The sequence below is a fragment of the Oryctolagus cuniculus genome, chromosome 7 (assembly GCF_051225735.1).
Source record: "Oryctolagus cuniculus isolate XC-2025 breed Fujian yellow rabbit chromosome 7, ASM5122573v1, whole genome shotgun sequence".
Lineage (NCBI taxonomy): Eukaryota > Metazoa > Chordata > Mammalia > Lagomorpha > Leporidae > Oryctolagus > Oryctolagus cuniculus.
In genome coordinates, this window is record NC_142873.1 from 116896762 (window position 1) to 116912743 (window position 15982).

Consider the following 15982-nt stretch of genomic DNA (forward strand, 5'->3'; position numbering starts at 1 on the left):
CACACGTGGCTTCATCATCTGGGCCGCTTTTTCTCCTTCTAGTCCAGGAAGCAGCCCAAGAGCCTCACCACCCTGAACTTCTGCCTCTGACCGGCGTCACTTCCCGATCCTAGCACCTTCTGGCTAGCCCATAACTGGTGTCACAATCCTCAGTTCGGCACTCCGGGTGGCATTTGCTGTTGAAGTCACTCGCCATCCTGGATTAGACATACTGCACAGTGAGGCTTGCCTCCCTGAGAGCCTCCAGCCAGTGTCCCACACTTGACTTTGTCCTTGCCCTGTGGCTGTCCACAAGCTTCAGAGCCAACAATCAACAACTCATCTGTTTAATCATTAACAGCCCTCCCGTTACAGTTGCTCATCAGTGGATCCAACTGACCCAACAATGCATTTAGGAATAAGTATGGAAAATGATTCTCCTAGGAAAGGCATTTAAAACACTGGTTAAAATATCTGCATCTGAGATCGTAGTGCCTGAGTTCAAGTCCAGGCTCCACTCCCAGTTCCAGCTTCTTGCTAATGAGCACCCTGGCAGGAAAAGGTGGTGGTTCAAATGCTTGAACAAGCATCAGAACCAGACACTTGGAAGATATACAAAACCTAAATCAGAAGACCTGCTCAATGCTAAGTCACGTTGAGCCATTTACTAGAGCTTTTGAATGACAGTTTTCTTTATATAAAATTAGGGAAACTAATAAGGCAATTCATCATAAAGCTATTATGGAGACCAATTTGAATCCTAGATGAGAATGCATTATACTTTACAAATATTGGGAGCTATTATGTATAAATATGTTTTATTAAAATATTTCAGTTGATTCTAAGTACAGTGAGTAAGAAAATAAATTGCTAGTTCACTTTGGGTGGTAACCAATTTGGCTGTCCATAGAGTAAATCTTCCTGGACTATAATCAGATGCCAATTCTGGCTTTCAATTAAATAAAATAATAATAATAATAATCAAATGACTATGACAAAGGAGAAATTCTGTTACCATCTATGAACCCCCTGATGAGAGGGGTCATATATTAATTGTGTTGGTATCTGGATATGTTATATGTGCCTGGCTCCTGCCTTTGGCATGGCTCAGGCTTGGCTGTTGGTGGCATTTGGAGAATGAACCAGCAATAGAAGATCTCTCTCTCTCTTTCTCTCTCTGCTCCCCCCTTAAAAAGTATTTATTTATCTGAAAGTCAGAGTTAGAGAGAGAGAGAGAGAGAGAGAGAGAGAGATCATCCATCTGCTGGTTTACTCCCATGATGGCTTCAATGGCTTGGGCTGGGCCAGGCCAAAGCCAGGAGCCAGGAGCTTCTTTCAGGTCTCCCACACGGATACAGGGGCCCAAGGACTTGGGCCATCCTCTGCTGCTTTTCCAGGCACATTAGCATGGAACTGGATTAGCAGGGAGTGGAGCAGCTGGGACTCAAGCAGTCACTTATATGGGATGCAGGCGGTGGCTTAATCTGATACACCACGGTGCCAACCCCATCTCTCTTCTTCTTAACTAAATTAAAGGACAAAGTTTTTAAAGGGAGAAAACTTAGGGGCCAGTGCTGTGGTGTAGCTGGTAAAGCCACCACCTGCAATGCTGGCATTCCATATGGGTGCCGGTTTGAGACCAGGCTGCTCCACTTCTGATCCAGCTCTCTGCTATGGCTTGGGAAAGTAGTAGAAGATGGCCCAAGTCCATGGGCCCCAGAACCAGTGTAGGAAGACCCAGAGGAAGCTCCTGGCTTGAGATCAGCACAGCTCTGGCTGTTGCGGCCAACTGGGGATTGGACCAGTGGATGGAAGACCTCTCTCTCTCTCTCTCTGCCTCTCCTTCTCTCTGTGTGTAACTTTGACTTTCAAATAAATAAAATAAAATAAGTCTTTTTTAAAAAGACAAAAATTTTAAAGGGAGAGAGCATTTAGCCTAGTAGCTAAGTTGCTTGTACCCCTCATGAGAGTGCCTGAGCTTCAGTATCTGGCTATAGCTGCTGACTCAGCTTTCTACCAACTGCAGACCCTGGGAGTCAGCTGGTGCTGACCCAAGTAACTGGGTCCCTGCCACCTTCATGGGAGACCTGGGTTGCATTCCGGGCTCCTGCCTCAGCCCAGCCTGGGCCTAACTCTGGCCATTGGGGGTCAGCAGATGGGGCAGTTTTGTCTGTGTGTGAGTGTATGTGTGTGTGTGTGTGTGTGTGAAATAATAGATTTTTAAAATAAAAAAATTACTTCATTAATTATTTTTAAAACATATTCTAGGACTCTCAACATTATCATAAGCGGTTTAATTCTCCTAAAAAAGGAAAAGCAGTGACATAAAATATCCAGGTGTACTGCCTGCGGAGTTAGAAAGTGGGCTTCATACCCTGCCCTGCCTTTAAGCAGCTGTGCAACCTTGGGCCCGTCAGAGCCTGGTTTCTCTCACCTGTAAAGTGGGAACTGTTCCAGGACGCAGCTCAAGGTGTTGTCAAGAGTCTCAGATGAAAGGAAGCCTGCACAACAGTGAGAGTGCCGCCACGTGGCACACGGTTGGAAGCCGGTGCCGCTCGCCCCCCACTCCCATCAGGGTGAAGAAGTGTCGGCACCACTGAATTCCCTGAGCCTGCCCACATGTGGCCTGGCAGGATGGCTTCTGTCTGCCTTTCTGGGGTGATTCATTCATGCATCAGCTGAATGCCCAGGTACTTGGCCAAATGTTCTTCTGGGTGTCTCAGTGAGGGAGTTTTGGGATGAGATGAATCCTTAAGTTGCTACACTGAATAGAACAGAGGGCCTCCCGGATGCCCCTCCCACTCAATTGAAGGCCTGCATGGAAATAAAGGCTGGCCCTCTCCCTGGGCAACAGAGGCTCCTGCCTTCTCCTGGGTTTAAACTCGAACTGACACATCAGCCCTTCCTGGGCCTCAAGCCTGCTGGCCTTCAGCAGGGAATATGTTCTTGGCTCTCCTGGTTCTCAGACCTCAAGACTCAGACTAGCATCTCTCTGTGGTGTCCAACTTGTTGACTGTGGATCTTGGGCCTTGACAGACTCCATAACTGGGTGTACCAATTCCTTATAATGAATCTTGTTAATAGTATATATATTTTATAGAAAGATAGCTAGACAGACAGAGATACCATGTTCTTGTATTTCTCTGGAGAATTCTGACTGATACATTTAAAAGTGGATCAACTCTTGTGGAGCACACTGAATTAAGACCATGTTTTGAATATTTTCTGACCATTCCTAAAAAGAAGAAACACTCCTTATATCATGATCCAGCCCACACATATCCGGCTAAGAGTCTCAGTGCTTCGTACTTTGCACTCTAGTATTTTCCATCCTACTAGGTTACATTAAATTCTAGTCATGACTCACCAAGTTCCTTTGACAATCTACTAATGAGCTGTGCTGTGCAGTTTTTGAAAATACCCAGATTTAGATGACTTTGCAAAATTATAGCATGTTGGTTAGCACTACAGGTTTCTGAGTTTGACCCCTGATAACACCAATTACTAGCTATGTGACTTTGGGAAAGTTATTTAACCTTGCTGAGCTTGGTTGTTTGTTCATATATTGGAGATTGTAGTATGCTTTTGACAGATTTCTCCTGATTAAATGAGATGGTGTATGTAGAGTTCCCAACCCAGTGTCTACTCCGTACTAGATGTTCAGTAACTGCTGGTGTCTAATCGCCACTGCTAACATCTAGACCTGTGATAAATAACAGAAGGAAAGACAGACTGGGCAGGAAAGGCTGGGTACTTGGAAGATACGCAAAACCTACATCAGAAGACCTTGTTCAATGCTGAGTCACGTTGAGCCATTTACTTAAGCTCTTTGGATCACAGCTTTCTTTTCAGAAAATTAGGGAAACTAATAATACAATTCATCATAAAGCCATTAGGAAGACCAATTTGAATCCTAGATGTGAATGCATTATACTTTACAAATATTAGGAGCTATTATGTATACATATATTTTATTGAAATCAAATATTTCAGTTGATTCTAAGTACAGTGAGTAAGAAAATAAATTGCTAGTTCACTTTGGGTGGTAACCAATTTGGCAGTCCACAGAGTAAATCTTCCTGGACTATAATCAGATGACTATGACAAAAGAGAAATCCTGTTACCATCTATGAAACCCCTGATGAGAAGGACCGTTATTAATTATGTTGGTATCTGGACAGTGTTTCCTAAATTGTGTGTGCCTAATAAATTGTTTGTTGAAAAAAATGACTGAAGGAAGGAAGGAATAAAGGGAGTCAGGGATGAGTGAGGAAGGGGACGCGGAACTGTAACTGACGTCCACCTTAGTGAGGTTTTGGATTCTGTTCCTGGGGCTTTTCCACATCCCGTGTTAGGTGTCAGGCCAGCTGGTCCAGACTGGAAAGCGATGATCAATGACAGGTTGGTTGTACTACACTCTTGCTGGAAGGGTCTTTCCCAGGGTCACTCTTATCTGGTATCCATCAGGGGAAGGGATGATGGAAAGCAGGCACTGAGTTGGGCTGAGTTGTTAGCACTTTGAAAGATAGTGATGAGAATTTGAAGTGACCTTGATAAATGGGACGAATGGTCCCTCCAAAACTGGACGAAGCTCTGGAGACAGATACGAATGACCTTGATCAAAAAAATGGGCAGGTGGGGGAGGAGGCATGATTGCTGAGGCGCCAAGTCCACAGCAAAACCATCAGCCACTGCAGGCTGGACCTAATGATAATGATTTCCCTTCCATTTGAACAATGCTTCAGAGCTGACTGATGGCAGAAGCTGTGAGATGGGTCCCTTATTATTCCCACTTTACAGATGAGAGAACAGTTACCTCTGTGGTGTTAATAAGTAGAAAGTTGGAAATAAACCTGTGGTCATGGTAACACTGCCACGACTTGCATGTGGAAATGGTTGTCTTTTCTGAAACTCATGTAGGAATTTGATTCCTTATATAATACATTTAGAGGCTGTGGGGCCTTTCAGAGGTTATTAGCTCGTGAAGAGGGACACGTGCCTTTCTAGAGAAAGTGCGTTTGCTCTACAGAGAACCAGTTGTCACAAAACGTTTCATCCCTTTTCCAAGTGCCCACTTGCAATTCTGCTTTTCCACCAAATTATGGCACAGCACGGGGTCCTTACCAGAGCCAAGGAGATGCCAGTGCCATATTTTTTGGACTTCTTCCAGAGCCGTTAGCCAAAATAAATCTTTCTTCTTGATAAATTTCCCAATCTTGAAATTTGGTTATAACAACAGAAAGTGGGCTAAGAGAAACAGCAACATTATATGGCAATAATAGGTAGCACCACTGAACTCTTTCTGTGGGTCAGGCACTGGGCTACCAGCTCACACTAGACTGTTGCATTTCCTTCACAACAACCCTATGAACTCAAAACAGGGGTGGGGAGCAGTCTTCAGGAGTTCATGGAAAATGTGCATTATCTCCTAATTCCATTTTCCCTGGAGCTTTGTGAGCACCTTGTACGAGGATACTCTGTTTAAGAAGAAACTGAGGCATGGAGAGGTGAACTAATTTGCCTGTGGGTCATTTGGCTGACAAGTGGTGGAGGTGGCACTTGACTCAGGCCATCTGATTCAGAACTATTTCAGTGACTGAAATTTATGGAATTCTTATCAGTGTCTGGGTGCTGCACTAAATATTTTCGGCAGATATATTCTCACAACCAATTTTTAAGGTAAGTAATAATATCCCCAGCTGAAAGGTGAAAAAAATGGAGGCTTAAAATGATTAAATAACCTGACCATGATCACAAAGAATTAGTAAGTGGCAAAGCTATAATACTACATTAATATCTGCCAAAAGGGAGAAATATCTATCATAATGTATCATGTAACATGTACGTTGGAATTATTCCCAAACAAGCCAACCCTTGCTGTTGTTCCTATTTGGGTCTTGAAAAAGCTGAGACTTAGAGAAATTAAATATTTTGCTCAAGGTCATGCAGCTCCTACGTGACAGAACCAAGATTCCTACAAGGATGTGTGACTCCCATCACCGGGATCTTCCTGAACTCCACAGACCTGGGATGAACAGATTCAATACCCACTGAGCCCACCTGAAACTGTGATCCCTGAGAGTGCTTTTTTCTTTTTAATCACTGTGCTTTTCATAACTATTTTCTTGGTTAATTCTAATGATAGCCTTTTGCAATCAATTTAAGTATCCCTACATTTGTTATGGGAAAACTGAGACTCGGGGCTGTGAGGCACCAGCTCCTAAATGGCAGTGCCTAGATGAAAGGTCCTCTAAGGTTCTTCTGTTCTCCCAATCTCGGTCCCTACTGTTCTCCCCTTCAGCTAATGCACCTCCTTCCACATTACAAACATACCACACTCCTTGCAGGCCTTCGTGACTGCTGTCTGCTCAACCCAGAAAACCTTCCCGCTTATCTCTGGCATCTCCTGCTTAGCCTATGGATGTCCTTTCAGTTTGGATTTCACATCCTCAAAGAGACACCCAGATCATCCTAAACTTGTCTCCCCTCACCCCTGCAGTTACTCTCAATTTCTACAACCTGTTTATTTACTGCAGACCTCTTACTACAATGTGCGGTTATATACTGATTAATCCATTTACTCAATCAACCCAATTTTCTAAGCCCCTATTAGTTCCCAGGCACTGTACTAGGAAATGAATATGCATCAATGAACCACAACATGAAACTCCTGTTCTCATGGAATGCACATTCTAGAAAGAGGAGAGTAACAACAAACAGGTAAGTGTGGGAGAAAGGTACCTACTGAAAAAAAACAGTGATTGGATGAGGATTGAAAAAGGGCCATGGAACAAAATGGGACTTGTCTATATCGTCAGGAAAGGCATCTCTGACAAGTGGCGGTGATGTTGAGGTCTGGCTGATAAGAATTCTGCTGCAGAAACATGAGAGGAAAAGGAAGTGTTCCAGGGAGAAGAGTTCATACAAAGATCCTGGGCTAAGATAACCTTGGTATGCTAAGGTACTAAGGAAACATGATGGTGGCCGAGAAAAGAAAAAGAAACCAAAGGAAAGGTCATCATACTCCTGCAGTCTCCAGAACAGAGATACCCATGGGTTGGTAACAGAGATGGCAGTTAGGGGACAGATGGCCAAATATGCCTTAGAAGCAGAGCTTGCTGAGGCAAGGCAGGAAGGAACAGAGAGCTAAGGATGACATTTGGGGCCACTGACTTTTTATTTTCTTCTGTTAGATCATGAGCTTTATCAAAACACAACAACAACAACAAAAAACAAAACAAACAAAAATACGGGGCCACACTGATTTTGTTCACCTGGTACGTAATACAAACTCAGTGGGCATGGTTGAATGAATGAACGTATGAACAAATAAAACCATGAAAGAGGGCATGGAGGAATGACAGGGTAGGTTTTGCAGATGTGTCAAAGAGTGCATTGAAGTTTGTCAGGTTGGCAAGAGAGCGAAGAGCATTGGGAGATGAGAGAGCAGTGTGTGCAGGAAGCAGGGAACATACAACATGAACAGAACCATGTCATGGAACTACTGCAAGATAAGCTGTTACTACTGTAATTGAGCCAGGCTCCAGAGAAGCCAGAAAGGAGGATACATTATTCTCTCTGTCATTCTTTGATACAAAAACAAATAATGAGAGTTCCAAAGAGGGGACAAAATAAAAAAAAAATGAATCCATAAATTCAAGCCCAAACACATATAGATTCCTGCAAAAGGTACAAGGCTATCAGTCCCAGCCCATAAAAAAATTTTAGGATCCCATTGAAATCTACTCTCTCATCTCCAACATCCAAGACTTCCCTTGACTTGCTGATGCATAGTTTCATGTTGTCTTTGGGGAATAAGTATTTGATCAAAAAACACACTAGAAGAAAACAGCTTTGTACATCCTCTGAGACAAGCCCAGAAAGGATTTGAAGCAAACCCAAGGACAAAAGATTCCTCCAGAGCAAACCAGCCAGTATGTTCATTTAAATCTTTCCTTACCATGCTCATCTGGTTGAGGACATGAATGTATACCACACAAGCTCTATCTTAGAAAGAAGTACTTAATAGAACATAAATTAAAGTCATATGGATCAAAGATGGCGAAAGAGAAAAACACAAAGAAAAGAGAGAAAGAGAAAGAGAAGGGAAAGAAAGAGTGAGAGGGGATGAAAAAGAGACAGAGAAGACTAGTCAAACATCAGCCATGGAGAGAGGGTGTGTGCGATTGTATTTATCAAAAGGAAAAGAGGTAGATGTTTTTGTTCTTTGTAGGTTAATATGTAAATGACATTCTGATTTATTAGCGGTCTCCAGCAGATGAGGTGATGATTAGCACATTTCCATATTTATAGAAAAGCAACACTAACTTTCTGGATTTATAGAAAATCAGCTCCTCACAAATAGCAAATTGTGCTATTATCGACATATGGTTTTCTATAAACAGAACTGAGGTAATTATCCCTGGGACAATTTGTCGGTGGGCTCCTTTTGAATATTAACCACATTGGAAGCCCATTTATGCCTCACAGATTTTAAAGAGGAAGGGCCAGCAGATCCCCCAGGCAATTAATTAGTAGTCCCACACCAAAGCCAGGAGTCCAGATGAAAGCTCTACCATGAACACATGGTGGAAATCCATGGGGCCAGGGCTCCAACGCCAGATCCCTGTAGCCCTGGGCAAAGTGATCACCCTGCCTGATGCATTGCAGTGTTTGTGTGGCTAACAATGGGATAACATCAATTTCCAACTGTCTCAAAAAAATTTAAATGAGAATATCTAGCAACTAGTAGGTGCTCAACAAATGTTAATTCCATTTCCTCCATCAAATTTTTAAATGATTCTTAAAAAGACCTGCTTGAATCAAGCTTTTCAAACCCATGTTTTTTACATTGATCCCTCATCAGCTATTTATTTTGTTTTATGATCCAGTGACCTATACATGTCTTTGTTTAACTGGAAGAAATATCTTACAGTACTAACTTACATTCAGTGCCTATGATCAGCTAGGGTATTTTCTAGTCTATCCCTTATTGTTGTTCAAAATTTTCCATAGGATGCACACATTTATTTTGAGACTTACCCTTGGGTTTCAACCTTCAATTTGAAAAATACTGTGATGCAAGGGGGTAGGAACCATATTTAGATTTGCTTACCAGTGTATCCTTAGCACCATCATACAAGTACAATGTAGGCTCAATAGACCATCTTGAATTATTGAAAAAAAAGTAGATTTAGAAATGGATGAACTAATGGATTGCCATAGTCAGGAATCTGTGTTAACGATCCCTCTCAAACTCCCTGTCTTTTTTGTATACTCATCATGTATTAAACTCTGTGTTCTGTGCTAAAGAGATAGAAAAATATTGAACAGGATACTTTCAAAGATCTTGCAATATAGACGGGAAGAACAATTTTAACATTTGAAAGATTGTTTTTTTTTCTTAAAAGTAAACAGTAGGAAATCTGTGTGAATGTGTTGAAAAAAAGAAGTGGCCAGCCTAAATTGGTACATTCAAGGAAATATTTTTGTGCTGGGAATTTGAGCTTGGCTTAGCAATACAGATAGATGGTGAAATAACACTTTGATAGTAGGGGTTTCATTTTAGAGCACCTGAGACTCCATCTTGAGAAAGCACCCCCCTACCATGAGATTCTGGTCTGAAACTCTGATCTAAAACTCAGACAAAAACAGAACACTGCTTCCCACTTGGCAGAGCATAGAAACTCCCCAATATGATCACGCAAGCTTAAACAGATAGGCTGCACCTGGACTAATGCTAAGATCATAATTTGTCTATTGTCAAGATTGTAATTGATATTAGTTTCACCTAAGCCTTAGGTCAGCTTGGCCCTAGTAACCACGTATTCCCCCACCCTGCCTCCGATCCTAGCAACCATGTATTCCCCCTCCCCTCCTTGTGATTTTTGCCTTTATAAACCCCGTTGCTTTGAGCTTTGGGGTCGAGAGTACTTTAGGGCATGAGCCCACTCTCCACCGCCGGCAATAAAGGACCGTCACATTGTATCTGTTCGCACTTGCTCGGGTGCAACAACAGCTCGTCTTTGAGCATGTCCTCATTGACTGGGACACTGGTTCTCAAGCTGCAGTGAGCCTCGGGTTAGAAAAGCACAGACTCCCCGGCCCATTCTCAGAGTTCTTGATTTGATTAGGTTTCAGTTTGGGCTTCATAATTTACTTTTCTAGCAAGTTCCCAGATGATGCTGTGGGGCCAGTTGGGCACACTCTTGGAGAAGAAGTGTTCTCAAGGTTAGAGTGAGATCATGCAGGCTGCTGATGCCATGCAGGGGAGTTTAGACATTATTCTTGGTCATTCAGGATACTAGGCAAGGAAATCAGGTTATCATGTGTGAAGTAGAAATATCTGTCTAGCGGCAATTGTGGCGAATGGCTTGGACAGGGTGAGGCTACTCTCAGAGACTATTTAGAAGCTTATTCAGTAATAAGTGAATGATGGAAGCCCAGACTGTCGCTGAAGGGTAGAGGTGGGAGGATGGATGAGAGAGCACTGCAGGACTCAGAGATTTGCAGAGAACAGAAGGAAAAGGAAAAATCTGGATGGCTCTAGGTTTTTAGCTTCATGGCTGACTGCATAGTAGTTGCACCAATCAAGAATTTACATGTAAATAAAAAAAGTTGTCACACTTCAAATAACAAAATCTCCAAATTTTTTTAAAGCAGTAAATGTGATGCAATAAGAAGCACGTAATTTTGCAGGACTGGATAAATCCTGTTTGTGGTGCTTATTGGCAAGTCATTTCACCCTTCCGGATCTCAATCCCCCGGGAATATTAATATGCATGCTACTTATAGAGTTGCTATGAAAACTAAATGAGATCACCCAGGTCTTGGAGCTGGTGAAAACCATGCCCTGGCGTGTGTACATGTGTGTGTGTTGCGTACTGTGTGTGCAAAGCATCCGTCCTACTCACCAAGAGATTCCATTTTCTCTGTGTTCAGCACCAGGATATATTCATAAGTGCCACCCATGGATCCAGATGTGATGTAGTGGGTGCCGTAGTCATTGATGAATTTGGAATACATGCCATAATTGTATTGCTCTGGAAGCTCCACCAATGCCTGCAGCATTCCCTCATCCAGCACAATATCGTCCCTCCTCATCTTAAAATGGGCAGTCTGTACCTTCGTGAAAATTCGCATGAAGTTGTATTTCTGCCACCAACGATCACCAGTGAGTGAGGAAAAGAGAAAGCATAAATGTTACTAAACGAGAAAAAGCATTTAGTAGCTGTGGGGAAATAGATATAGGAGCATAAATACATACAATGGAATATTTTATTAAAAGATGTATTTACTTGGAAGTCTGAATTACAGAGAGAGAGGCAGTGACAGAGAGAGAGAGTCTCCATCCACTGGTTCACTCCCAAGGTGGCCACAATAGCTAGGGCTTAGTGAGGCTGAAGCCAGGGACCAAGAGCTTTATCCAGGTCTCCCATGTGAGTGACAGGGGCCCAAGGATTTGGGTCATCTCCCGCTGCTTTTCCCAAGCCATTAGCAGGGAGCTGGAATCGTAGATGGTGCAGCTGAGACATGAACTGACACCTGTATAATGGAGTACTATATTCTACAAGCATGCATTCAACACCAGAGTGGGGCAGACTTCTCTCATGCTCTCATCTCTGCTCTCAGTGCTCCCGGCCAGATCAAGTTCTCATCAGCTCTCACCGGGGTTGATTACCACCACGATCTCTGACTTCCCTGCGTCTGTTCTCATCTCCACACTTCCCCAGCTGGAATCAAAGTGCTGCACTGTGCAACCTCCTATGCAACTATTATGCAACCATCAATCACCATGCTTGGCATGGTGTTGGTGACATGGTGAGATGTCCTTTGACATGTTGAAGAAATATCTAGTGTCTACACTTGCATGCATCAGGTCAGGTGCAAAGGATATACTCTTGAATGAGATAGGTCCCAGCCCTTGTGTGGCTTATATCCTAGTGGTAATCTTATACTATTAAGTAATAATAAAAAGTGAGATTCTCATATAATAAATAAAGGTTAGCATTAGAGGGGGCGGTGGATTGATTTGCAAGGAAGATAAACATCCATGTGCATTACTTCCAGGTAAAATAAACCTTGACTCTAAGTGACAATGAAAGTTTGCAGAAGCTATCTGCTTTCAGAAAAGTCCATATTAACATGCAATCCTTTCCTTTGGCTTAATAGCTAATTTGTGCAAAGCTCCAGAACTCAATTTACAGTTGTTGAGTCGGTTAATTTTTATAACTGTGTTTTCATCATCCAAGATAATTTTTTGAACCCCTACTAGAGCCACAGTCCTGGTGTCCATGTTACCGAGGCGTTTCGGTAGTTTTCTAATCAATTTAGTAAATATGTGTCTGCACCCTGATTAGCTCTCCATCCCCATCACTCCATTTAAGCACATCAACCCCAGCTTCGTGGGATGCATTCTCCCATGTGCAGGCCTTAGCCTGTGCTGTGTTCACACCCCAAACATCCTCTGTCAACTTCCCTTTCCCTTTGTATGCACAACTCATACTGGTTCTTAGGTCTCCACTTAGATGGGCGTCTCTTCCTCAAGGATGCGTTTCTCTACCCCGCAGGGTAACAGGCACTTAGGGGTGAACGTCTGATGGATAAGTGAGAGATTTATTAAGTATGCAGCCAACCCTCCTATGTATTTGGAAAAGTCAAGCTTGCTCCAGAATTCCAATGGAGAGGGCCTGGCTCTTTGTCTTTAACACATTACCATAAGCCATAGTTCCCTGTATGCTCCAAGTAACCATGAAAGAGGAGGGTGCGGGCGGGGGTGGGGGTGGGAGTGAGGGTGAGGGTGAAGGCAAGGGTGGGGAGGGGTGAAGTGATAAGAGTTTAGTCTTATCGTTCCATTTTATTCCCTTTGTGATGATTCTGTGAGCAAAAGCGTAATAAGAAAAACAAACATGATTACCACCGATCAGACATTTCCAATTACACAAGCAAATTAAGGTTCAATTACTACTGTACTTTTTAATGCAATTAAGGTAATACGTGTTCAGCGTAGATTATGGAATTCTGTGAGATGCAGACATTATGTTTTAGTACCTTCTCATTATACTGGCTTAACTTATTCAAGAACGAAGCATCTTCCGACCCGGATACGCCCACAGTGCCTAATAGGGGACTGCCCGTCAGGCCTGCGCTAATGGTTACTCCAGCAGAATGAGACTTGTCATTTTTCACTTTGGAAAAAAGGTCATTTCCATCCACATACAACTCAAAGGAGATGCCAGTGTCTGCCCGCGCCTGGAGAGAAACAAATAGCTTTAGCTTTGTGAACAGAGAGCTGTTTTTTCAGTTCATTTTCAATATTTAAATCTTTGCTTTGTAAAGTATCTAAAGTTTCAGATTATTAGAAGTAATTATTTTAAAGGGCTAACCCAGATATCAGATTGACACAGAAAATATGGCAGTGTTAGTGTTCAGTGGTGCTACTAAAATATTTATTTTACACAATACACACACAGATGATTCTAATAACATGCTGTATCATATGAGCATGAATTCTTTTTTTGTTTTAAAAATGTTTATTTATTTGAATGACAGATACACACACACACACACACACACACACAGGGGTTGATCTTCTATCTGTTGGTTCACTCTCAAAATGCTTACATTAGCCAGGGCTGGCTTGGTTGAAGCCAGAAGACTGGAACTTCATCTGAGTCTTTCACGGGGGTGTCAGGGACCCAAGCACTTGAGCCATCATCTGCTGATTCCCAGGATACATTGACAGGACTCTGGATCAGAAGCAGAGTAGCCAGGACTTGAACCAGGTACTCCAACATGTGGTGCACGTATCCCAGACAGTGGCCCAGCTCACTGCGCCACAGCAAGGGTTTCTTTCTGGTTGGCTTCTCTTCGTGGAGACAAGGCCATGAGCCTCTGCAATGGTGACCCACAAAAAGCCATGACTGGGCATGGAGTGGGGAGGAAGGGAGCTGAGGAGGCTGCGTAGATGCTTGCAGTCTCCGGCAGAGCTGTGCTTTAGAGCTGTCTATGGTGATTTCATTCCAGACACACAATATGAGGGCACTTCAAAAGGTCCATGGCAAATGAATCAAAAGATAAGTTTATTTTTATGCAAAAATTGTTTGAAATCCATGCACTGGTTTTCCTAACACACATTTTCCATGAACTTTTTGAAGGCCCTTTGTAGAGTTTTATTTCTCTGGTGACTTAAGCTGAGGCAAGACCGTGTCCCTTACAGGAGCCAAAGAAGCCACCCACAAGAGCCTCTGAGTAGGGTGCCGTGCCATCACCAGAGATGCTGTTGAAATGGAGCCTCCTAGGGCCAGTACTGTGGCATAGAAGGTTAAGCCTCTGCCTTCAGTGCTGGTGTCCCATACAGGTGCCCATTCAAGTCCCGGCTGCTCCACTTACAATCCAGCTCCCTGCTAATGTGCCTGAGAAAGCAGTAGAGGATGACCCAAGTGCTTGGGTCCTTGCATGCATATTGGAGATCCAGAAGAAGCTCCTGGGTCCTGGCTTTGTCTTGGTTCAGTCCTTACCATGGTGACCATTTGGGGAGTGAACTAGCAGATACAGATCTTTCTCTCCTCTCTCTGCACCTCTGCCTGAAAAGAAAAGAAAAGAAAAGAAAAGAAAAGAAAAGAAAAGAAAGAGAAAGGAAGGAAGGAAAGAAGGAAAGGAAGGAAGGAAGGAAGGAAGGAAGGAAGGAAGGAAGGAAGGAAGGAAGGAAGGAAGGAGGGAGGGAGGGAGGGAGGGAGCCTCCAGAGGCTGGAGTGTGGGGCAGTATTTGCCATGCTGGATCCCATATTGGAGCACCAGTCCAAGTCCCAGCTGCTGCACTTCTGATCCAGCTCCCTGCTAATGCACCTGGGAAGCAGCAGATGATGGCCCAGGTACTTGTTCCCCTGCCACCCACATGAGAGATCTGGATGCAGTTCCTGGCTTCTGACCTTGGCCTGGACCAGTACTGTTGTTGAGGCCATTTCAGGGAGTGAAGAGGAAGACAGAAGGTATCTCTCTCTCTCTCTCTCTCTCTCTCTCTCTCTGCCTTTCAAGTAAATGCATAAACCTTAAAAAAAAGAAAAGAAAAAAGACACTGAGCTTCCATTATTTTGAGTCTCAATATCTCTGGTGATCAGAATTTCCTTTCCATGGTAGGACCGATGATGGGCATTAGTAAGACATTGCTGCTTCCAGCTGCTGGGAGTTGAGAATCCTTTGTTCCTGCAGCATGGCGCAGTCTGTCTCGCCTGACACATAAGCCTTCCCTGAGATTAGGACAACAGCATTGTCAGTGATTCCCATCATGGCCTTTATCGACCTGATATGGAGTAGAAGCTGGTGTGGGGATGGGACAACAAACCTGTTCAAAAATGGATGAATTAAGCTGCCATCAGAAATACTGGCTTCCTATATCAGAGTTCCAGTTTGAGTCCCTGATCCTCTGCTTCCAGTCCAGTAGTACTAATGAGTCTGGAAAAGCAGTGAAAGATGCCCCAAGTGCTTGGACCCCTGCAATCCATGTAGGAGAACTGGGTGGAGTGCTGGGCTCCTGGCTTCAGCCTGGCCCAGACCTGGATTTGGGGATGGAAGATCTCTCCTTCTCTCTCTCTCTCTCTCTCTCTCTCTCTGTGTGTGTGTGTGTGTGTGTGTGTGACTCTCCCCTTAAAAAGTGGACAAATAACTAAATAAATCTTAAAATAACACACAACTAACCACAAAAGCCTGATGTCGTCTCCTGTCAACACTTCTTTCTCGAGAAACTGAGGAGGGGGGAATATGGGACCAGTTATCTGTTCAGAACTCTGGGATCCTGCCGTTTCTCTCTGCAGATTTACTGTGTATGGGTGTAACAGATGTGACTATGTAGATATAGGTTGTATTGACTATCTACTCTTCTAAATGATAAATAGCCTGAGTTTACTTCAGACAGATCTCAGTTTGATTCTTGTCTTTGTCACATACTGAAGTACAACTCTGTGCCTGACACTTTACCCTCTGAAGTCTCTCTTTTTTTTAGATT

General features: G+C 43.3%; 1 protein-coding gene across 2 annotated transcripts in view; it reads right to left on the reverse strand.

Moving 5' to 3' along the window:
• Positions 1 to 15982, reverse strand: part of C8A (complement C8 alpha chain) — a 63972-nt gene that overhangs the window by 21394 nt on the left and 26596 nt on the right. For both annotated transcript variants that reach the window (XM_089336638.1, NM_001082255.1), the window contains 2 exon segments: positions 13030 to 13230; positions 10893 to 11133 (listed from right to left, as the gene is read on the reverse strand). In XM_089336638.1, coding sequence (XP_089192764.1) covers positions 10893 to 11133; positions 13030 to 13230 — 442 coding nt within the window.